This window comes from Myotis lucifugus, unplaced genomic scaffold (genome assembly GCF_000147115.1).
Source record: "Myotis lucifugus unplaced genomic scaffold, Myoluc2.0 scaffold_83, whole genome shotgun sequence".
NCBI lineage: Eukaryota > Metazoa > Chordata > Mammalia > Chiroptera > Vespertilionidae > Myotis > Myotis lucifugus.
In genome coordinates, this window is record NW_005871131.1 from 2,290,311 (window position 1) to 2,315,663 (window position 25,353).

The 25,353-nt window shown below is 40.3% G+C and overlaps 1 protein-coding gene across 1 annotated transcript in view; it reads left to right on the plus strand.

Moving 5' to 3' along the window:
* Positions 1 to 25,353, plus strand: part of CACNA2D3 (calcium voltage-gated channel auxiliary subunit alpha2delta 3) — an 807,563-nt gene that overhangs the window by 746,664 nt on the left and 35,546 nt on the right. Inside the window, exon 34 of the mRNA XM_023755701.1 lies at positions 7,042 to 7,153. Coding sequence (XP_023611469.1) covers positions 7,042 to 7,153 — 112 coding nt within the window. The remainder of the gene's footprint in view (positions 1 to 7,041; positions 7,154 to 25,353) is intronic.

The following is a 25,353-nucleotide window of genomic DNA, read 5'->3' on the forward strand; positions in this document are numbered from 1 at the left end:
CTCACCCAAGACCTGCCACCTCCGCCAGACAGTGGAGCGAGCCCCCTGGCCACCTTGGCTGCTGCTCATGAACTGTCTCATTCAGACCTACAGCCCTCTGCTGGGCATGGCTGTGACTTCCATTTTAGAGCTGAAGAAACGGAATCAAATGAGGGTGAATAAACTCCACTGTAGAGCTGCTATCATATGGATATCTTTGTTAAATGTAATTCTTAGACTCAGTGTAAGGACAGAAGGGTTCTGAGCACATAACTACATTGACTGACAAGGTCTCTTCATTTTGAACGTACCATTCCCTCCCTAGCTAAAGACCCTGAGCTGAGAGACGTACATCTTTGTTCCGCTAAAAATGGAATCCATAATTACACTGTTCATCTGCTTCGTTTCCTTAATGAGGGGACTGTGGAAGCGATTTCTGCTGAGTATCACAAAGGTATCATTTGGGCGAAGTTGCACAAAGAGAAGGGGCTTGCCGGCACCCGGTTATGAATGGGGGTGCACCCGCAGAGACAAAGGGAGAGGAAAGCTTTTCAAATGGCAACTCTATTCATTCCCAATTGTCTGCATGTAATTACTGTGAACTCGAGTCGGTTATTCTCATCAGGGACATTTGTTGCTAAGGGGAAATTAAAGATATTCAATTGTGTGGGGGCTTCATTGTGCGCGAGTGATGGGTCATGGCGGCCTCGGCTATAGACGTCCAGTGTAAGTGGGGTGGGAGGGAGAGTGGTGTGATGGCAGAGTGTAGCAGGCTCGGGATGTGGCAGAGTGGGTATCTGGGCACCACCGCTCCCAGCAGTGTGACTGGGGCAAGTGCCCGCAGTTCTCTGAGCTCCAGGTTCTTGGTCTGTAAACAGGAGAGCAGCAGTCCCTGCTCACTGCATGATGGTGAGGGTCCCGTCCATGCACCGGGCCCAGCATGGTGTTCGGCATGTAGTGAGCACCTAATGAGTGTTGGCTGTGAAGGTGGCAGTGATTTGGCTGTTTAAGTAAATAATGATCAAGGTGAGCCGTCACTCTCTGTGGGATCAAGGCAGGCTATGTTTGCTTTCTGAACCCCAGTTTTCCCTTCTGGAAAAAGAATCAGCCTGGCTTAGCACCATGGTCCTTGTGTGCCTACACCTGTGTAAGATAAGGAGCTTAAATGCCTGAGAGTTAAAATAGTACTCACTAGGTTGCTGGAGGCCCGAGTTGTTGGTTTGCAATTTCATAGATAAATAGTAAAGATTGGCAAATATGTGTGGTGTTTTCCAAAGTATTCCAGACAGAAGTCTTCATAACAAACCACATTAGATTAAATGTGGCTGTGGTTTTATATGATAACTAGAGGCCCCATGCACAAAACCCGTGCACTCGGGGTTGTCCTTCAGCCCAGCCTGCACCCTCTCGCAATCCGGAAGCCCTCATGGGATGTCGGACTGATGGCTTAGGCCCGCTCCTGCGTTAAGCGTCTGCCCCCTGGTGGTCAGTGTGCATCATAGCGACCAGTCATTCTGCCATTCGGTTGATTTGCATATTAGCCTTTTATTATATAGGATTATTATATAGGACTAGAGGCCTGGTGCACGGATTCATGCACCAGTGGGGTTCCTCAGCCTGGCCTGCATCCTCTTGCAATCTGAGACCCCTCGGGGGGTGTCAGAGAGCCGGTTTTAGCCTTATCTCTGCAAGCCAGGCTGAGGGACCCCACCAGTGCACACATCCATGCACCGGGCCTCTAGTATGCATATAAGATCTTTGGTTAATCTCTTCCTGCACTCCCTCCCCGCTTCCCTCTGAGATTCATCAGTCTGTTCCATATTTCCATGCTTGTGGTTTCTGCTCCTGTGTTGAGCATCTGCCCCCTGGTGGTCAGTGCACATCATAGCTACTGGCCAGTCAGCTGGTTGCTTAGGCTTTTATATAGAGAGATTTGTGTGTTTCCCAAAAGCACATCAAGTAGCCTCTGCCAATCCATAGCCATGTTGCAAATAGACTCAACGGTTTATCCCCACATCAGTTTGGGTGCCCTACAGTTGTCAAAGGAACAAACATTTCATCCCCAGAAAGGACCAGAGCCAAATGAGTCTTGCCATTGAACTTGCTGGACTCACTCCATTGTAACTGGGCCCTGACAATTAGAATTAGAGATGGTGCAGTTTTGGGGCGTATTTAAATCACATGTGCTGCCTATCTCAGCCTGCCCCAAAGACCTTTCTCCCTTTTGTTCATTGGCCAAACTTCACAGAGCAGTTAAATATATACGTGCTGGAGTCAGACTGCCAAGTTCAAAGTTTGGCTCTGCTACCTTCTGCCCTGGATCAATTTGGGCAGTTTTCTAAGTCCTCTCCTCTATTCACTAATCTGCAAAACAGAGATAACAATTGCTTCTACCTCATAGTTGTTGTGTTGTTGTCTTTTGTCTTGTCTTACTGTTAAATAAATTAATCCATGGAAAGCAGAACATCACCTGGCACATAGTAATTTCTCAATAAACTTAGCCATTACCATCAATAGGTCACTAGATGCCAACTGCATGCTTGTACCAACTCCACTTATCATCTGTGCTATTGTTCACTTAATCTTATTTCATTTTATCGGACTCATTTTTTTTTTACATTTAAATAATGTGATTATTAAAATAGAAAGTCAGTATCACTTGCCATACAGAGAACATAAGTGTGAAAATGAGAACCATGGAAATAAAAGAGGTGTCACCAAATTGTAGCCAGATACTCTGAGCTTTATGTTTGACCTCCCAGGTCAAACAAAAGAGAGGAGAGCAAATGAGAGAAAGATGATAAAAGCTCCTGAGCATCAAACAAAGAGGCCCTCCTGACCAGACCAGAGGCATGGAAACAGAACGGGGAGGGAACGACCTTCCCACGGAGGGCCCCTCTGTGTGTGACTGTGGGGCGTGGGCCACCTAAACTCACCAGGCCTTCTACCTGGAGGAGGCAATTTGTCACCGGGATTGAGATTCTCACATTTCTTTTGTCAGTTTTGCTCAGGAGAAGTATTCACTATTGAGGAAGCATGCCATGGCAGTCTCTGTGAGCTGGCACTGAGGGCACAGGGGGACAGCGTCAGGGTCCTGGCCCCTGGGGACCATGACAGCTACCAGTGCTGTACCTTCAATGGAGTCAGGACTCAGGGAGGCAGCCGCTGCTTGCCTTTTCTCACTGAAGGATTCAACAAAACAATAGGCGCAGAAGTCGCATTGGCAGTAAGCATGGGCACTTAAATAGCATTCCCAGTGTGCCAGCCACTTTCCATTATTAATTCGTTTGATCCTCAAACAACCATGTGAGGTTGATACTGTTATACCCATGTTTCAGATGAGGACATGAAGGTGTAGAGAGTTTAAAAACTCTTCTGAGATCATGAGCAGTGGCAGAATACACAAGCCCGGAATTTGTGTTCTTAGCTACTACGCAGTTAGCCCCAGGCCTGGCACGTGGATGTAACACTCTGTACGGGCTAGCATTTCATAACGGTTGTGTGTGTGCCCACCATGTATGTGAAGTGTGCATGTATGTCTCCCTGCTGAGAACTATAGTTCATGTATTCCTCAGAACGACCCTGCGAGTTAGCCTGGGCATCTCCGTATGTCAGTGACCAGTTCCTGCAAATCACATGCTCTGCATTTTAAAATGCTTCTTATGGCTCTGGCCAGTATTGCTCAGTGGTTATAGTGTAGGCCCATGCACCAAAGGGGCATGGGTTTGATTCCCAGTGAAGGGCATGTACATGGGTTGTAGGTTTGATCCCCGTGGACACGTGTGGGAGGCAGTCAATATATATCTCTCTCCCACCCTCCCTTCCATTCTCTCTAAAAATCAATGGAAAAAAATATCCTCAGATGAAGATTAACAACCACAAAAAAGGCTGATTAGGAGTCTACTTCCTTTTGTTTCCAATAGGAAACAATTACAGTGCACAGCACTTCAGTCACAAACACTGAATTAATTTCCTCGGAATAATTAAAGCTCAGTGAAAAGCCTATATTATAAAACACAATCACATCAGGATATAAATCCTTAGAGCAGGGCTTCCTGATCACCCAACAGTTATCTTATTGCTACCAAACACTTGTTCTGCATTCAGTAATCCTGTGATGGCTCACTTGTGGCAGAGCCTCCCAGATGACATTCCACAGAACATCTCCCCATGGCTCTGACAGCCAACCAATTTGTTGTGTTTCGAATATAACATGAGACTTTGTTCACACTTCGTTTTCTTAAAATCCCACTGAGTTTTGCAATTGTAAATATAAATGATATATGAATATAGCATTTATTATAGATAATATATATTTAGAAATATATGTTTATAATTTATATAAACATCAGCCAAAAACATTATACAGAGTTTGGGTGCTGAAAACCTGTAGGCATTCTACTGGGAAAATGTTAAGGAGAAGACTTACAGTGAAGATGCCTGTACTACTGGCATCTCCATTTTACAGGTAAGAATACTGAGGATTAGCTAGAAGCAATGGAGTGGGATTTGTACTTCAAACTTCTCTGACTTCAGAGCCTTCAATCTTAACCACTTTGCTATAGTATCTGTCATCCTCATATATAATTTAATTTTTCAATTACAGTTGACATAAAATATTATATTAACTTCAGGTGTACAACCCATGATTAGGCATTTATATAATTTACTAGTGGCCCAGTGCATGAATTCATGCACCATGAAAGGAATTGTGCGTCGCCAGCCTGTGGTTGGCACGGGTGGGTCTCGGCCCATCCTCTGTGCCCCCACCCGGCCGCTCTTCCATCCTCCATGCCCCCGCCTCTGCCAGCAGCCCTGCTCCTGCTGCATCTGCTCCCACATGCTGCTCCTGCTGCATCTGCTCCCATATGCTGATGGCACCAGCCCTGCTCGCACCTGCTGATGGCACGGAGTGATTGGGGCTGGTGCCAGCAGTGGGTAAAAGCGGGGCTGGTGCCATCAACAGGTGTGAGCGGCGGCTGCTGCCCCAATCACCCCTCGGGAGCAGGGGGAAGTGGAGAAGCCCTCAGAGGTGATTGGGGCCATCAGCTGCCACTCGCACCTGCTGACGGCACCGAGTGATTGGGACCGGCACCGGGTGCCGGCTGCGGGTGAAAGCGGGGCTGGCACTGGCAGTGGATGCGAACAGGGCCATCACCGGCAGCAGGTGCAAGAGGCAGCTGTTGGCCCCAATCACCTCTCAGGACCAGGGGGAGGTGGAGAAGCCCTGAGGGGCGATCGGGGCTGGCAGCTACTGCTTGTACCTGCTGAAGATGCTGGGTGATTGGGGCTGGCACCAGGTGCCGGCAGCGGGTGCAAGTGGTGGCTCTGGAACCCCACCTTGGTCTGGTGCCCCCTCTCACCTGCTCCTCCATCCCACTGTGGCCGATGCCCGCCATGTTCTGTGCTCTGCCACCTGCCGCCGACACCCGCCATGTTCTGCGCGCACCCCCTGGTGGTCAGCACACATCATAGTGACCGGCTGTTCACTTGTTCAGTTGTTCTGCCATTCGGTCTATTTGCATATTAGGGTTTTATATATATAGGTGAAGTCATCACCCCGATAAACCTAATACCCATTTGACACCATACATAGTTATTACAATATTATTGACTATATTCCCTATGCCGTATTCTACATCTCTTGATTATTCTGTAGCTATCACTTCCAAATTCCTTCACCATTTTTGCCACCCTCCCAAATCTCTTCCCCTCTCTGGCAAGTGTCAAAACGTTCTCTGTACCTAGGAGTCTGTTTCTGTTCTGCTTATTTATTTTGTTTTGTGGATTCCACCAAAGTGAAGTCATGTGGCATTTGTCTGACTTATTTCACTCAGCATGATACCTTCCAGGTCTATCCCTGTTGTTGCAGATGGCAGGATTTTATTCTTTTTAAAAAATATATTTTATTGATTTTTTACAGAGAGGAAGGGAGAGGGATAGAGAATTAGAAACATCGATGAGAGAGAAACATCGATCAGCTGCCTCCTGCACACCTCCTACTGGGGATGTGCCCACAACCAAAGTACATGCACTTGACCGGAATGGAACTTAGGACCCTTCAATCCGCAGGCCGACGCTCTATCCACTGAGCCAAACTGGCCAGGGCCTTTTTTCATAGCTGAATCATATTCCATTGTATATATGCACCACTTCTTTATCCATTCATATATTGATGGACACTTCAGTTGCTTCCATATCTTGGCTGTTGTAAATTCTCTCATCCTTATTTTAATATCACAATGGCCCCACTCGAATGCTAGCATTGTTTTGTTATTATTATTCACTGTTACTACTATTATAATTAACTGACACTTACCTAGCCTTCATGATGTTCCAGGTACTGCACTAAATACTCCACACATATTATTTATTTACTTCTCACATCAACCTCTGATAGAAACCTATATTATCCCCAACTAACATATTTAAAAAAAATGAGACTTAGAGAGGTTTGGGCACTTGCCCACTGGACATAACTTGCTTAGATAATTTAATCAACCACAAGGCCTTCACCAAGTGCCTACTATGTATTCATTTATGTACAGGGTTATTTAGTGCTGTATGACTGGACAAGGAACTTCATAATAGTAGGATTAGGCTCATGGCTTTGGTTCAAAGGCATTACGTATTTTACTAGTCCATATTTCAATTTTGTTTCTGTAATAAAACCATGCAATTGTATCATGACCTTTGTCTCACCCCAAATAATATGGTGTAACTTATATTTTAGACCTTTATTTAGATATGCATATGCATTTGTTGCTAAGTTCAAGTAAGGCTGAGTTCAGTTGACTGATGTTGTCCCAGAAAGTAGAATTCTTATGATGCATAAATGATAGCTGATGAGGCCAACGCAACTGCTTGGAGAATTATAGCTTATAGAGTTGCTTGGCAGATGAAATCACTGGACTAATTAGAAAATAATGCATTAGGCTGTGCCTAGAAAACACGCAAAGTAGTGGGAGCAGAGCTGCATTCTGAGTTCCTATGGGATGCCAGTCACAATAAAGCCTGTGCCTTGTGTTCCTTATCTTTTCCTTTTTTTCCTTATCTCTACAGCCCAGAAATTGAAACAGACCCTGGAGCCTTGTGATACTGAGTACCCAGCATTTGTCTCTGAGCGCACCATCAAGGAGACCTCAGGGAACATTGCTTGTGAAGACTGCTCCAAGTAAGCCCCCCACCTCTGCTCAGCGAGAACTTCCCCAGATGGGCTGATGCGAGGGGCATGCCAGGATTCCCCGGAGAGAGAGGGAAACATGGCTGCCCTCTTGTGTGAGGAAGTATTTCTATCAGCTTGGGAGAAACGTCGCTTGGTTTTAGTAGAAAGGTCGCTGAGAGTTTGGGAAGCATTCCGAATGCATCCTGGAATATGGGAGGTTTCAGTTCTCTTTGTTGATGGTTGGAAGAAGTCCTCATTGGTGTTTCCCCAATTGACAGTTGGCAATTTCGGCTACCTGTTCCAGGTCTCTTTACCGAAAGCACCGAATCTTCAGATTCACTGAAGTCTGATGGTTTACTATGGGTTTCCCCGATTACTAATACGGGTGGGCCTGTTTTTGAAACAGTTTTAGTGGTCATTTGGGGGTTCTTTACCTCTTCATTCCTGTATTTCTACCGGCAGTTCTCTGTTCAGTGGTGAATCTATTCATACTGATTTGAGTTTTCTTTCTATGTTTTGGACACCCCCCTTTTTTTTTTGAAGTTATATGGTTTGTATATGTGTCTTCCTATTCCTGGGTCCGGCTCTTCACATTTATGGATGCCCTTAGATGAGCAGAAATTTTCTTTCACTTTTATTTTATTTTAGTCTAATTTATTCTTTCTTCTATGATTTGTCTATCTTGTACCTTGTTTCAAAAATTAGTCTCTGCCCTAATATTATAATACTATTCCCATGTATTTTTACTCTGCATGCTTTAAAGGGCTACCTTTCACATTTAGGACTTTAATCCCCCCTAGGGAGAGAGAGAGGAGAGAGGAGAGAGGAGAGAGGAGAGAGGAGAGAGGAGAGAGGAGAGAGGAGAGAGAGAGAGAGGTGTAGGAGCATGAGGTAGAGTCTAGTTTGGTCTTTTCTATGTACTTGGCTTTATAACCACCACTTTATATTAAATAGTCTTTATTTTCCAATAGATTATGATACCTGTGCCATGGGCTGAGTTCCCATCTATATGCAGATCTGGTCCAGGTTTTATGGTTTGTCAATACCTTTGTCAGCACCCTGTTTCTCTAATTATTATGGCTTTATAATATGACTTGTTATTTAGAACAAATATCATTTCATTATGCTTCCCTCTTTACTCTTTCACATTAATTTTGGAACCAGCTCATTAATTTCCATGACTTATGCTAGGGTTTCAATTAATTTTGCTATGTTATATATAAATTTGAAGATAATTGCTATCTTTTATATTGGACCTTCCTTTCCCCTTATAAACTAAATATATCTACTTATTTATATATATCTTTCTATGCCTTTCAATACAGTTTTATAATTTTATGTTAGATTTATACTTAGAGAGTTTATAGTTTTTCTTGCTAACATAAATAATACATATTTGAAACTACATTTTCTAATTGATAATTGCTAGCATATGAGAATATCACTGACTTCTGAACATTGAGTATCTTATATCCCACAAATTACTAGATATTGTTTAAGATCTGACAGTTTGTGTATAGATTTTCTTGGGCTCTCTGCATAGACAGTAATATCACTTGTGAAAATTTTTCTTTCTAATCATTATACTTAATTATTTGTTTTATTACACCAGAATTCTGATACATAGAAGCAATGAGAGTAGGTGACCGTGTCTTATTCCTAATTTAAAGGAATTGCTCCTAATAATCCATATTAAGTATAATGTTTGTTATAGGGTTTTTAAAGTTGTAGTAAAATATAAATAATATAAAATTTACCATCATAACTATTTTTAAGTGTGAAATTCAAGCGCATTAAGTAACTCACAATGATGTGCACCCACAACTGTTATCCATTTCCCAAATTGCTGTAGGTTTTTGGTAGTTAACCACTTATTAAGTTAAAAAAAAGACCTCTTCAAGAGTGTTTGGTGCTGCTGGTGTTATTACTTGAAACTTGAATGGATGTTGAATTTTATTTTTTAAAAAAAATTCTACATACATTACTAAAATAATTTTAATTTTTAATATGTTGAGTTACAGGGATATAATTAAAATTGTTTTCAATCATGACACATATATACCATAAATATCTTTAATAGTAGATGGGTTGTCGAATGTGAAAATATACTTGCTTTCCCATGATGGACTTCCATTGTGAAGGTTACAAAAACCAACACCATATTTCAAGATTCATCTGCTCATAGTAGATGGTGAGCTATTGCATCTGTGCTCAAAAAGGAGTGCAGGCTACACTTTTCCTTTCTTGTACAGTCATTTGGCTTTGCTCTTACCTTCATTTTATCGTCACAAAATTAGTTGGAGAATATTCCCTCTCAAATATCTTAACATTTTGTATAAGACCAAATTATCATTTTCTGGTAGGTTTGGTAAAACTCATAAAACTATCAGTGACTGATGGGTTTTTGTTTGTTCATCTGTTTTTGTGTGAGTACATTTTCAACTACTGAATTCGTTTCTTTAGTGGTTAGCTATCTCTCTGGAATTTCTGTTTCTTTTTGAAATGACTTTGGTGATTATATTTCTTAGATAATTGCCTATTTCTTCTCAGTTTTCAAGGTTATTGCATGCATTTGTTCATAGTGTTATCGTTTGATTAAAAATGCTATCTTATTGCGGATTTTGCCCCCTTTTAAATCAATCTCTTTCTCTTTCCCTCCTTCTCTTTCTTCTCTCTCCCCTTTCCCACTTTTCCCTTCTTCTTCTCCTCCTCCTCCTCCTCCTCCTTTCTTTCTCTTTCTCTCTCTCTCTCACTCACTAAAGCCCCCCCCCATGTTTCATGTTTGTTTTATCTTTTCAAAGAACAATCATTTAGATTGTTTGATTATTTCTGTTGTTTCTCTGAATTTTTATTTTATTTATTTTGCTTCTTATCTGTATTATTAATTATTACCTTTCTTCTGTGTTTTGGGAGTTTACTCTGTTGTTGTTTTTTCTTCTAACATTTTGTGTTTGCTGCCTAACTTTATCAGCTTCATCCAAATATATATAATTTCTTTCTGCATTCCAGTTTATCTCCATAAATTTAATAAAAGGCTTTCATTATTATTTAACTCTAGCAATGTTATAATTTTCACTATTTTTATCTATAAATTTTTAAATAGTTTTAAGATTTTCTAATATGTTGGATTTGAGACCTTTTTTATTATTGATGTCTAATTAAATGGCATTGTGATCTGTATAACATGTTTTTTAGTATGTGTGGAGACTTGCTTTGTATTCTAGTACTTATCCATGTATTTTTGAAAGCACGTTTCATTCTCTAATAGCTGGGTACAGGGATTAATATATTAATAAGTAACTATTGGCTCAAATGTCTTACTTTGTTTCAAAGTTTTTTAAAGGCTGTTTTATTTTATATTTTAATTGTTTTCGATTAGAGTTTACATTCAATATTTAGGGAGTGTCTGTTTTAGATGGCAATTAATCTCTTATCAGACTTAGGAATTTTTCAACTCATTTGTGTCATTCAATTCATTTTGCTTTCTATATTTTGAAGCAATGTTACCATGGACATCTCTGTTCAGGATTGGTACAGCTTTCTAATAAATCATTCCTTTTATCATTATGTAAAACCTTCTGTATGAAAGTGCTTTATGCTTCAATGTCTATTTCGTTTGCTAATAGTATAGGCATAGTAGTTTTTCTTTTGGTAACATTTCCTAGGCATATTTCCCACCCCTCTTCCCTCAATTTTCAAGTATTATTTTTTTTGTCATTTTGCATTAGGATTTGTCTTATAAATAGAACATAGCTGGATTTGAAATACCTGTCTATTGTTGGTAGGTTTAAGTCTGGATTTATTTCCATTTTATATGCTTTCTATTCTTCATTCTTTATCTTTGCCCTCCTCCTCCTCCTCCTCATCTTTCTTCTTCTTCCAATAGAATGTTTACCAATTTGTTTACTCACCATTGCTTTTTTTTGCCATTGCTTTTTTTGTTTTACAGTATTTTAGAAGTTTTTCCAGGAATGTTCTGGGAGTGATAAATTCTCTCATTCTTTGTCTGAAACACCTTATTTCATAGGTACTCTGCAGAGATAATTTAACTTCATACTATCTAAATTGAAATTTTTAAAGATACCATTCCCTTGTCTTCTGACTTTTCGTTTTGCACCTTTATAAATAGGCTAGTTTCCCCCTCTCTGATGGCTTTTAAAGCATTACTCTCCCTTTAATGTCCTGAAGTTTCACTGAAGTATGTCTAGATATAAATTCATTTCTGTTTTTTATGTACTTTATCCTGGATAATGTCCTTCAACTTATATTAGAGTTCATTAATTTCCTTTTGATTGTGTCTAGTCTGCTGCTTAGAGAATGCATTGAGTTTTTAATATAGATGTCTTTCCTTTTATTCTAGAGGGTTTATTTGCTTCTTTTAAAAATCTGTGTATTCTTTTATAAAGAGTCTTATTATTAAATTTCCTATACTTAATTATAAAGAACTTTTAAGGTTATTTTAGCAGTTTAAACTTTTAGGGCACCAGTCTCTTGTTGCTTGTGTCTGCTTTCTTTAATGGCAGATTTTTGCCCATGTGTTTTGTCATTTTTTACTGTAAACTGATCTTTACTATTAATTATTATTTTTGTGGGAACAGACTAGAGCTTGAGTTTCTCTTCATGAGAGGTTTATATCTGGGCTTCAATCATGTATCTTATTGGTATTGACTATGCCTGGGAATAATTGTTATGTAAGCTTTTGTATTTAGGAGTTTGTGCATCATATAATTACAGTAAATATTTTTCCTAGGCAGCATGTACTTTAGGCATAACGTTTGATTTCTCATGCTGATATCAGAGCCCCAGACAACACCACTTAGCTATAAATGTACAAGTTGGCTTTTAGTATCTTCTCTTGTAAGTATTTTTTTTTGTATTTAAACATGCACTTTTAGTTTTACTATTTCATCCAGCATGTCTAAGTGTTTAGAGCAGAATAGCTTCCACACTTGCCAAACCACCATGTCATGGTTTACTTCTGATTGAGGACTTCCGAGAGCACCCACAGCAAGCACGGAGGTACGTTCTTTAGTGCAGGAGCGGTGGGATCAGAGTGTGAATCCAACACTAGCCTTGCTGACTGTGTGACCTCCAGCAAGAATCTAAATGCTCTGAATCTCAGCTTCTCCTGGGAAACTTGGGCCATAATAATAGTAAGCATAGCATGGGCTTGTTGTAAGAAGGATATCATATCCCCAGTCATCATAGCTACAAACTCCATCAGGTGGCCAGTATCTCTTAGTGAATGATAGGCAATCATATTTAGTGGAACGTTAGGTTTCTTATTTCCATTCTAAATGAGAAAACAAATAGAACCAAGATAGATAACTATTAGGGCCAGTCACATGTTTCCTTGTAGACTTGTAATTAGAAACGGACATGGGTGCAGTTTAATTAAAAGAAGTGACCTAATGATTTCAAACTAATGAGAAGACTACCTGTCATTCAGTGGGAGGTTGCTGCATTCCTGCTGTGGCCAGAAACTTCTGGAGCCTTGGGCAATGCAAGGATGACCACGATAGAAAGGTGATGTTGAAGGTGTTTGCACCACCATGACCAGCCTGTCTCAGACCTTGAATTCCACGCTGGCTTGAAGACTCCCAGGAGGCGGGGGAGTTGAGTGAGGCCTTCTACCGCGTGCTGCTGGCCCCAGGGAAAAGACACTGCAGGCTTTGAAGGATTGTCCTTTCCAAGCTTTATCTCAAGACCACCACCTAGCAGCTCAGTCAGACACTACAGAAGGAAAACAATAAAAGCTCAGGGGTCTGAGTGGGGAGAAGAGAAGGGACTATGCTTTCCCTTTTTAAATAAGCTCTTTATTGACGTTTAGCACATACAGAAAAGTGAACAAACCATATGTTTGCAGCTTGATGAACGTTCACAAGGTGGACATGTTATATAACTTACACTCACTCAGGTTAAGAACTGAAAGAAATGCCCTAACTGGTTTGGCTCAGTGGATAGAGCGCTGGCCTGCGGACTCAGGGTTCCCAGGTTTGATTCCGGTCAAGGGCATGTACATTGTTTGCGGACATATACCCAGTGGGGAGTGTGCAGGAGGCAGCTGATCGATGTTTCTCTCATCGTTGTTTCTAACTCTCTATTCCTCTCCCTTCCTCTCTGTAAAGAATCAATAAAATATATATTTTTTTAAAAAGAACTGAAAGAACAGTTAAGCACCCCCGGAAGCCTCCCGCCTGCCCCCTTCTAGGTACAGGCCCATCTGCCATAAGATAACCACTCTCTTGATTTCTTACATCACTGTTGGTTTTTACCTGTTTCTAATGTCAACTTGTGAGATGGCAATTTAGTTAATAAGATATGAGAGCTGATATATGATTGACTGAGGGAGGTTTCTAAGGCTTCACTTGGAAAACAAGAAAAGGGTCTTAGGAAAAAAAATATACTTTAGGACTTTGGTGAACATTACTGGTTTTTTAAATGATTTTTTTATTTTTCATTTACAGTTGACATACAATATTATATTAGCTTCAGGTGTACGACATATAATTAGACAGATAGCTTACAAAGTGATCACCTCAATAAGTTTAACACCCACCTGGCACTACATATAGTTATTACAACATCATTGACTATATTCAATGCTATACTTTACATCCCCATGACTATTTTGTAACTATCAGTTTGATTTCTTAATCCCGTCCCCTTTTTCACCCATCTTCCAATTCCCTCCCATCTGGCAACCATCAAAATGTTCTCTGTGTCTATGAGTTTGATTCTGTTTTATTTATTTTGTGTTAGAGATTCTATATATAAGTGAAACATATGGTATTTGTCTTTGTCTGTCTGACTTATTTCACTTAGCAAGGATCCACCCATGTTGTTGCAGATGGAAAGATTTTTTTTATGGCTGAGTAATATTCCATTGTATATATGCACAAATTCATCTGTTGATGGACACTCAGGTTGCTTCCACATCTTTGCTATTGTAAATAATGCTGAAATGAACATGTGGATTCATATATCTGTTTGAATTAGTGTTTTGGGTTTAATAAAATAAATGCCCAGAAGTGGTATTACTGGGTCCTCTTATATCTTGTTATAGCTTTTGTGTTAAAGTCTATTTTGGCCGATAATAAGTATTGCTACCCTAGCTTATTTTTTTTGTTTCATTTTCATGAATTATCTTTTTTGTCCCTCTACTTTCAGTCTGTGTATGTCTTTCTATCTACAGTGAGTCTCTTATAGACATCATATGTAAGGGTTTTGTTTTCTTATCCATTCAGCCACCCTATGTCTTTTGATGGAGCAATAAAACCATTTACATTTAAGCAGTTATTGATAGATACATAGTTATTCCTGTTTTATTCACATATTTTTTAAATTTTCATTTATTGATTTTAGAGAGAGGAGGGGAGAGAGAACATTGATTTGTTGTTCCATTAACCCATGCATACATTTGTTTCTTCCTGTATGTGTCCTGATCAGAGATTAAACCCACAACCTTTGTGTATCTGGACACTGCTCTAACTGACTGAGCTATCTGGCCAGGGCAATTATTATTATTATTTTTTATCTTTTTTCTTCTTTTTCTTAAAGAAGTCCCTTTAACATTTCTCATAATGCTGGTTTGGTGGTGATGAAATCCTTTAGCTTTTTGATGTCTGGAAGCTCTTTATCTGACCTTCAATTCTGAATAATAGCTTTGCTTTTTATCACTTTGAGTATTTCTGGCCAATCCCTCTGGCCTGGAAAGTTTATGCTGAGAAATCAGCTGACAGTCTTATGGGCACTCCCTTGTAGGTAACTAACTGCTTTATTCTTGCTGTTTTTAAGATTCTCTGTCTTTAGCCCTTTGCATTTTAACTATGTCTTAGTGTGGGCCCTTTTGGGTTCATCTTGTTTGGGACTCTCTGTGCTTCCTGGATTTGTATGGCTATATTCTTCATCAAGTTAGGGAAGTTTTCCATTATTATTTCTTTAAAAAGTTTTTCATTTCTTGCTCTCTTTTTCCCCTTTCTGGTACCCCTATGATGTGAATGTTGTTATATTTGAAGTTGCCCCAAAGACCCCTTAAACCAGTGATGGCGAACCTTTTGAGCTCGGCATGTCAGCATTTTGAAAAACCCTAACTTAACTCTGGTGCCGTGTCACATGTAGACATTTTTTGATATTTGCAATCATAGTAAAACAAAGACTTATATTTTTGATATTTATTTTATATATTTAAATGCCATTTAACAAATAAGAATCAACCAAAAAAATGAGTTCGCGTGTTACCTCTGACACGTGTGTCATAGGTTCGCCATCACTGCCTTAAATTATTCTCATTTTTTGTATTCTTTTTTCTTTTTACTGTTCTGACTGGATGTTTTCTGCTACCTTGTTTTCCGAGTGCTGATTTGATTCTCTGCTTTACCTAATCTATTGTTGATTCCCTATAATGTATTCTTCATTGTAATTATTATATTCCATATTTTTAACTGGTTCTTTTTTATGTTTTACATGCTCATTTTTATGTTTCCTGTCTCTCTTGCGGTTCTCACTAAGTTCACTGAGCATTCTTAGAACCGGTGTTTTGAACTCTGCATCTGGTAGATTGTCTCCATGTTGTTCAGTTCTTTTTCTGGAGTTTTATTCTGTTCTTTTATTTAGGAAATGTTTCTTTGTTTCCTCATTTTAACTGCCTCCTTGTGTTTGTTTCTATGTATTAAGTAGAGCTGCTACATCTCCTGCTCTTGTTAAAGTGGCCTTATGTAGTAGGTGTTCTTTGGGACCCAGTGATACAGTCTCCCTGGTCACCTGAGCCGGGTACTCAGGTGTGTCTCTTGTATGAGTTGTCTGTGCCTTCCTATTGTAAGAGCCTTGATTTCTCTTGGTACATCAATGGGAAGGACTGACCCTCAGACTGATTGGGTGTAAGGATTGCTGTGACTGTAGTGGAGAAGCTGTTGTATAGAGGCTCACTCTATGGAGCAGGATTCACTTTAGTGGGGCTCTGTACCAACTAAGTCTGCCGTTTGGGTGTGTTGTTTGTGGAGGTGGTTGGGTGGTGGCTGGGTGGTGCTCTGGTGTGGTCTGGAGCTGGCCACTGGATATATTGGTTCTGGGGCCTCTTGGGAGGAGCACTGGTGCAGGGTAAGGTCAGCCACTGCCTGTGCCCCTCCTGGAGCCACTTTGAGCTTCAAAGTGACCTGCAGATTCTTCTACTTGTGCTGGGTTTGGGGCTGCTTAGCAAGAGGTACAGGGCACCCCAAGGCAAGATGCTGCTTGTTTGGGGTTTGTGAGCCTTCGAGAGAGTTTAGGAAACTCTGAAGCATGAGCCAAGACAGGCCATTTGTATGGCAAAGCTACTGGCAGCGGCTTGGGTTGGCCTGCAAGTTGGGTGGGGGAGGGCCTCAGGGAATCAATAGGGTAGGGTGAATGGTGTTAGCCAGGTTGATAGAGACTCAGATATGGTGCACATCTGTGCAGGCTGGGTGGAGAGAGGGCTCAGCAAAGGAGCAATGGCACCTGTCTGCACTTCTGCCTGGGAGAAAGCTGCCTCTCCAGTCCTTTCCCTGATGTCAGACAATTCAGTTTCTCCTAGTTGTCCCTGGCACCTTTAGACCTGCTGCCCCAGTGCTGCAACTCAGAGCAAGTGAGTCCAAGTAAGTTTGTCACCAGCCCTTTAAAAGGAATGTTTTTGACTCCAGCAGGTCTACATCTCAGTCACAGTCCCCACTGGTTTTCACAGCCAGAAGTTATGGAGACTTCTCTTCCCAGCACTGGACCCCTAGGCTGGAGGACCTGGTGTGGGGCTGGGACCCCGAGCTCCTTAGGGGGGACCTCTAGAGCTGAGCTATCTCTCCTGATTTATATATATTTTTTTATTTCAGAGAGGAAGGAAGAGGGAGAGAGAAATAGAAACACCAATGATGAGAGAGAATCATTGATTGGCTGCCTCCTGCACACCCCATACAGGGAATCGAGCTCCCAACCCAGGCATATGTCCTGACTGAGAATTTAACCTTTTCTTCCTGGTTCATAGCTCAGTGCTTAACCACTAAACCACTGCTGTCGGGCTCCCTCTTGATTTTTAATCACCATACGTGGGTTTGGGACCAGCTTGTTCCATATCTCTGCCCTTCCTACCTATCTTAATATGGTTTCTTCTGTATATTCTTAGTTATAGGATTTTTATTCAGCTAGACTTCAGGTGATTTTCAATGATGCTTGTTCAGTAGTTTAGTTGTAAGTTTGTTGTGGTCTTGAGAGGAGGAAAGCACAGTATTTACCTACTCCAACATCTTGATTGGAAGCCTTCAGTGAATATTTCTCTATTGCCTGTTCTATACTAGACACTATGATAGAACACATAGTCTCTTTGGAGGCTTGAGAAGGATGGAGCCCTGTGCTTCTTGTCTTTTGCATATCCCTTTCTGTTTTTCTTTGCTCCATTTTATGAAATAAACTTATTAGAAAATATATCTGAGTATTTGGCAAAGTATTTATGAAGATAACATTTTGCATTTTGTGTGATCTTTGTATTCTTAGAATGCAATATGGCAAGGAGAAAAATACTGACTTTGTCATCTCTCTCTTTTCAATGGCCAGTTGATTTTTCAATATAACAGCCATTATGTTTGATAGAAACCAAAAATCCAAATTTGCATCCTTTACATCTGAATCTGGTAGAAATTTGTCAACCATTACAGAACTAGTTCTCTAAGACAATTACTAATTTCTGACTAACTTTGTAGGTAACTTCAGGCCAGGGGCAGTGACATTCAAAAATAACCCAGTTCTACAGCATTTGGCTAGGAGTGAGTTGGAAACTGAGTTTGGTGAAAATTATAGTATTTTAGAAATTACGCACTAAGATCTCTTTCAAAGAAAAACATCTCGCCTCCCGCAATGGAACATACAAAGCGATGGCCATTACAAACCATCCTCAAGGCGGCGATTACTTTCCTCCACAAGCGATGGCCAACCAGAGAGCAGCCGTCCCAAAGAACCGCTTCCCACGGGAACAGTCTCTGTGCTCTTGGACGGCCCTTAACAGTCTTCCCATCCCCTAGAGGAGTCCGATGACCTGGGTGCCTGAACACCTGGCTAGAATTCAGGAAACCGTGTCATGTGGTTCTAGCGTACAGTCAAAGTCGTCTTGGTCTCCAATGATCTTTGAAGACTAGCTGCTCCCAACTCCATTTCTGTGTCCTATTCCCAGAATTCCTTGATGGTTTTCTGTGGAAAATACATCAAGAGGTGACTCAGGGGCTCTAAATAGAAACCTTAAAATTGGCAACTCCAAAAGTGGACATTTATCTGTCTATATTATGGAAAGATATAACAGAGGGACAGTATGCAATGTTTAAAAAAGGATTTTCAAAAATATAGGGTTCATTAAGAATGCAGGAGCCTAAAAGAAAATAAGAATTTACATAAGAATGTCATTAGGGTTGGTGGCTTGGCTGCTTTAACCAATCATTTTCGTCATTCAATATCCCACTGATTATTAAATTAATCTGTTATTCAAACAGCAATCGAAAACAACTCAGCCCATATTTTCTGGGCATTTGTGACTGTCAACAAGTTACCAAAACTGGATATCTAAAAAGAACGTAATTTAATGTTTTACTATTTTCCAATACATTACTTTTCTTCTTGATACCCCTTCAACCTCGGCTGAGAAAAGGGGCTACAAATGTTTCTTTGGAATGAAAATCAATTGCTGAGTTACATACTTATAGCCAATTAAGAAAAAAAAAATTAACCAATCAATCAAACATGTAACATGTGCAATGCCAGAGCTTTAAAAATCTTGTCACATTGCAGTGCTGACAAGATATTAATTTCTAAGACAAATCCGTGGGTTTTTTAGTGTGTCTCTCTTTTTGGTAGTATCACTCATCACTCCTCATATGAATTACGTTGCCATCAGTTTCACTTTGGGATCTGAACACAAGTTTTGCTCATCTTTCTGGAAGCCCCCAAAGCGGTGGCTCCACTTCTCTTCTCTCATCACTTCTCCCCACGCGCCTTTCATTTACCCGCTAAGCGGAGAGAAAGTAATTGGTCTCGAAGCTGTGTTGACATATTTCGTGGGCTCCAGTTCAGAGCACCATAGTTCAGGGATCCCATTTTCCTACAAACTACCCCAGTTTCCTGTTGAGGTCTCCCGCTGGGTGGACCATTTACCACAAGTCTTCAGACTGTTCCCGGCAATGCCCTGCAGGTGTTCTTACCAAGGGGGCCTCCTGGAAAGGACCTGGAGAATGGATCCACTGAGCAGTGGGGACACGGTGTCTCCCTTGAGTAAAGGCTGAGAGGGTGGGCTCTGGATGCCCACAATTGACAGTGCAAAGATTTTTTTTTTTTAAATCCTCACCTGAGGATATTTTTCCATTGATTTTTTTTCGGGAGAGTGGAAGAGAGAGGGAAAGACAGAGAGAAATATTGATGTGAGAGAAACACATCCATTGGTTGCCTCACGCATGTGCTCTGACCAGGGCCCAAGCCAGGGAGGAGCCTGCAACCAAGGTACATGCCCTTGACCGGAATCAAACCTGGGACCCTTCAGTCCACAGCCTGACGCTCTCTCCACTGAGCCAAACTGGCTAGGGTGACAGTGCAAAGATTTTAACCAGCTATTCCAACATTTTGGGTTTGAGTCTGCTCATCTCTGCAAGGAGCATAATACCTGTCTCATAAGATCTATATGTGGGTTAAAAAAAAAGTATAATCCTCATACTTAGCACAGTGCCCAGCACAGAGTAAATGCTTGAGAAATGGGAGTTATTTTTATAGAGCACAGTTCCATCTATGTTGACTGGGATGTAGGAAAACCACAGGACTCCATTCAGTCCCTTCTCCAAGATTTCTTAGCCTGGAAGGTAAAACTAATGGTTTCAATCAGGAAAAGTAGTTGGTGAGGTTTTTTGCTCCAAGGAAACTGTCCTAGATAAAGTAGAACTTGGATTTTTACCACTTCATGGATCTACTTGAGCTCTTGGTTCATAAAAAAAAAAAATTGGAATTTTAAATTAGGGACCACATTCAACAGTGATCAGATACTTCATTACGCAAATTACATACAGAGTTTGCCAGTGGGTGTACATTCATGTCATGAATAATATAATTTGTAGGCGTTAAAATGTAACAGTTTTTAACCACTTAATTTGCAAGTACACGCTAATTTGTTGAAATATTTTTGTATCTCCTGCTCCATAGACTCTTGCCAAACTACTGTACTCAATCTTTTTTCAAACATATAAATAAATATGATTCAATTTCCCATGAAATAATCATTGGCCCTTTCAAATGGGCTTAGTTCACTTTTAAACAACTAAACTTTCCACTTGGATAAGATTAACACCATGGTTCAAATTCTTCCTTTTGGAGATTGAGGGCTGCGCATTTCTTTTTTCTTTTTTTAAAAAAAAATCTTTATTGATTAAGATATTACATATGTGTCCTTATCCCCACATTACCTCCTATTCCCCCCCCACTCATGCCCTCACCCCCCTGGTGTCTGTGTCCATTGGTTAGGCCTATATGCTTGCATGTAAGTCCTTTGGTTGATCTCTCCCCCTTACCCCCAACCTCCCCTACCTTCCCTCCGAAATTTGACAGTCTGATAGATGCTTCTCTGTCTCTGGATCTGTTTTTGTTTATCAGTTTATGTTGTTCATTATATTCCATAAATGAGTGAGATCATGTGAAATTTATCTTTCTCTGGCTGGCTTATTTCACTTAGCATAATGCTCTCCAGTTCCATCCATGCTGTTGCAAATGTTAAGAACTCCTTTTTTACTGCAGCATAGTATTCCATTGTGTAGCTGTACCACAGTTTTTTAATCCACTCATCTACTGATGGGCACTTAGGCTGCTTCCAAATCTTAGCTATGGCGGATTGTGCTGCTATGAACATAGGGGTACATATATCTTTTCTAATTGGTGTTTCTAGTTTCTTGGGATATATTCCTAGAATTGGGATCACTGGGTCAAACAGGAGTTCCATTTTTAGTTTTTTGAGGAAACTCCATACTGTTCTCCACAGTGGCTGCACCAGTCTGCATTCCCACCAGCAGTGCACGAGGGTTCCTTTTTCTCCACATCCTCGCCAGCACTTGTCGTTTGTTGATTTGTTGCTGATAGCCATTCTGACAGGTGTGAGATGGTACCGCATTGTCGTTTTGGTTTGTATCTCTTGGATGATTAGTGGCTTTGAGCATGTTTTCATATGTCTCTTGGCCTTTCTTCTGTCTTCTTTTGAAAAGTATCTATTTAGGTCCATTGCCCATTTTTTGATTGGGTTGTTTATCTTCCTTTTGTTAAGTTGTATGAGTTCCCTGTAAATGTTGGAGATTAAACCCTTATCGGTGATAACATTTGCAAATATGTTCTCCCATGCAGTGGGCTTTCTTGTTGTTTTGCTGATGGTTTCTTTTGCTGTGCAGAAGCTTTTTATTTTGATGTAGTCCCATTTGTTTATTTTCTCATTAGTTTCCATTGCCCTAGGAGCACTATCAGTGAAGAAGTTGCTTCAGCATATGTCTGAGATTTTGCTGCCTGTGGATTCCTCTAGTATTTTTATGGTTTCCCGTCTTATGTTTAAGTCCTTTATCCATTTTGAGTTTATTTTTGTGTATGGTGTAAGTTGGTGGTCTAGTTTATTTTTTGCATGTTTCTGTCCAATTTTCCCAACACCGTTTATTGAAGAGGCTGTCTTGACTCCATTATATGTTCATGCCTCCTTTGTCAAATATTAATTGAACAAAGTGATTTGGGTCGATTTCTGGGTTCTCTATTCTATTCCATTGATCTATATGTCTGTTCTTGTGCCAGTACCAGGCTGTTTTGAGAACAGTGGCTTTGTAATACAGCTTGATATCTGGTATTGAGATCCCACCTACTTTGTTCTTCTTTCTCAGGATTGCTGCAGCTATTCTGGGTCTTTTTTTTATTCCAGATGAATTTTTGGAAAGTTTGTTCTAGGTCTGTGAAATATGCCATTGGTATCTTAATGGGGAGTGCATTGCATCTATAGATTGCTTTGGGTAGTATGGACATCTTTATGATGTTGATTCTACCAATCCATGAACACGGTATGTTCTTCCATCTGTTTATGTTTTCCTCTATCTCCTTTTTCAGTGTCCTGTAATTTTCCACGTATAGGTCTTTTACCTCCTCAGTCAAGTTTATTCCTAGGTATCTTAATTTTTTTGGGGTGCAATGGTAAATGGGATTGCTTTTTTAGTCTCTCTTTCTGTAAGTTCATTATTGGTATATAGAAATGCCATAGATTTCTTGGCATTAATTTTGTATCCTGCTACGTTGCCAAATTCATTTATTAAGTCTAATAACTTTTTGATGGAGTCTTTAGGGTTTTCTATGTACAGTATCATGTCATCTGTGAATAAGGACAGTTTTACTTCTTCTTTTCCAATTTGGATGCCTTTTATTTCTTCTTGTCTGATCGCAATGGCTAGTACTTCCAGTACTATGTCAAACAGGAATGGTGAGAGTGGGCATCCCTGTCTTGTTCCTGTTCTTAAGGGAAATAAATGGTTTTAGTTTTTGCCCATTGAGCATGATGTTGGCTGTGGGTTTGTCATATATGGCTTTTATTATGTTGAAGTATGATCCTTCTATTCCCACATTGCTAAGAGTTTTTATCAAGAAAGGGTGTTGGATTTTGTCAAATGCTTTTTCTGTGTCAATTGATATGACTTTGTGATCTTTATCTCTCAATTTGTTTATGTGATATATCATGTTTATTGATTTGCGGATATTGTACCATCCTTGCATCCCCAGGATAAGTCCTACTTGGTCATGGTGTATGATCTTTCTGATGTACTGCTGGATCCGATTTGCTAAGATTTTGTTGAGGATTTTGGCATCTATGTTCATGAGGGATATTGGCCTGTAATTCTCTTTCATTGTGTTGTCTTTATCTGGTTTTGGTATTGGGGTGATGCTGGCTTCATAGAATGAGCTTGGAAGTGTTCCTTCCTCTTGAATTTTTTGAAATAGTCTGAGGAGGATAGGTTTTAGTTCTTCCTTGAATGTTTGGTAAAACTCCCCTGTGAAGCCATCTAGCCCCAGGCTTTTGTTTGCTGGAAGCTTTTTGATTACTGCTTCAATTTCTTCCATAGTTATTGGCCTATTGAGATTTTTAGAATCTTCCTGATTGAGTTTTGGAAGGTTGTATTTTTCTAGGAATTTGTCCATTTCCTCCAGGTTGTCTAGTTTGTTAGACTAGAGTTGTCCATAGTATTTTTTTAACAATCCTTTGTATTTCTGTGGGGTCTGTTGTTATTTCACCTCTATTGTTTCTGATTTTGTTTATTTGGGTCCTCTCTCTTTGCTTCTTGGTGAGCCTGGCTAGAGGCTCATCAATCTTGTTTATCCTTTCAAAGAACCAGCTCTTGGTTTCATTGATCTTCTGTATTGTTTTTTGTTTTTTGGGTTTTTTTGTCTCTATGCCATTCATTTCTGCTCTGATCTTTATTATCTCCTTCCTTCTGCTCACTCTGGGCTTTTCTTGTTGCTCTCTTTCTAATTCTTTGAGTTGTAGAATTAGATAATTTATTACCATTTTTTCTTGTTTTTTGAGATAGTTCTGTAGAGCTATAAACTTCCCTCTCAGGACTGCTTTCATTCTGTCCCATAGATTTTGGATTGTTGTGTTTTTTTTTGTTTGTTTGTTTGTTTTTAAAATATATTTTATTGATTTTTTACAGAGAGGAAGGGAGAGGAATAGAGAGTTAGAAACATCGATGAGAGAGAAACATCGATCAGCTGCCTCCTGCACACCCCCCACTGGGGATGTGCCCGCAACCAAGGTACATGCCCTTGACCGGAATCGAACCCGGGACCCCTCAGTCCGCAGGCCGACGCTCTATCCACTGAGCCAAACCGGTGCTGGCTTGTTGTGTTTTTATTGTCATTATTTTCCAGGATGTTTTTAATTTCTTCTTTGATCTCTTTGGTAACTCAATCATTGTTTAATAGCATGCTTTTCAGCTTCCAAGTGTTTACATTTTTTGGATTGTTCTTATTATAGTTTATTTCTAATATTATGCCATTGTGGTCTGAGAAAATGCTTGATATGATTTCAATTTCTTGAATTTTGGGAGACTTTGCTTGTGACCTGTGTGCGTTTATTTTCCTCCGGAGTTCCCATTGGTGTCATTCACTCTCTTGCACCTTGTGATGGTGGCTGGTGATGAGCAGAGCAGTGGATCACCCAAATCAAAATAGCACCTGTCACTTAGAATTACACTGTGTCACGCCCATGAGGTGGGCGAAACAGCACCCTTCTTCCTGCATGTTTTTGCTTTCTGTTCTGCATTTCAGAAGGTGGTAGGAATAACGACTGGATGCTAAAAGTGGTTTCTTTCCATGACAAAACGTTTAAAATATGACTATCAAACTTAAAAGCTTTTCAACTACATGTCCTATAACATTCAGGACATGCCACTCATCCAGGTTACATCCTTTTTATATTATGGATCTGGAACCAGGTTTGAATAATTCTATGCTCTTACAGTGAACAACCTAGTTAGTGCTGAATGTTTGTGGTGGCTAAAAACATCTTGGCTTTACACTTTTAATAAGGGCAAGGAAAGGTAAATGCTTATCTTAGGAGTTTTATTTTGAGCTGTCAAAATAGTGCCAGAGGTGAAAATGTAGTCCAAACGTGTGAGAATAGTAATTGGGATTAAAACCTTTTGACTTTAGACCAATTCTCAATCTCAATCCAATGGATCAGTGGAGCGCTTTATGGGAGATGGGACTTCCCTGATTCTCTTTCTTAGATGCTCAGGGCAAAACTGTGCCCTTATTTCTAGATGCAAGGATGATTACCACTTTGAGGTTCCACATAGAATGGCCGTTGTGTGAGTGTTGCTATCTTTACTGGCCCTTTGATAAGCAGTGTTTGGGGAGGTTTTAGTACAGGAAATGTTGTAAATTACTGTTTTCCCTCACGAGTCCATGATGCGAAATGAGAGGGGCGCATGTCTGTAATGACTAGGCAGGTCTCTACCTGCCATGAATTAGTCTCACAAACAATTTCCCATTTGTACATTTCTTAATGTGTGGGAAAGCGGGGTGGGAGCGCACATGTGAGTTTGGCTGGGCTCACAACCCAGGGAGGCTTTCCTCTTCCATGCTGGAGGGTAGGGGACCAGCAGAGCCCAGGACTATTTTTAGAATGTTTATTTGCATGTGGAATGGAGGGGTGCAGAGCTGTACCCACA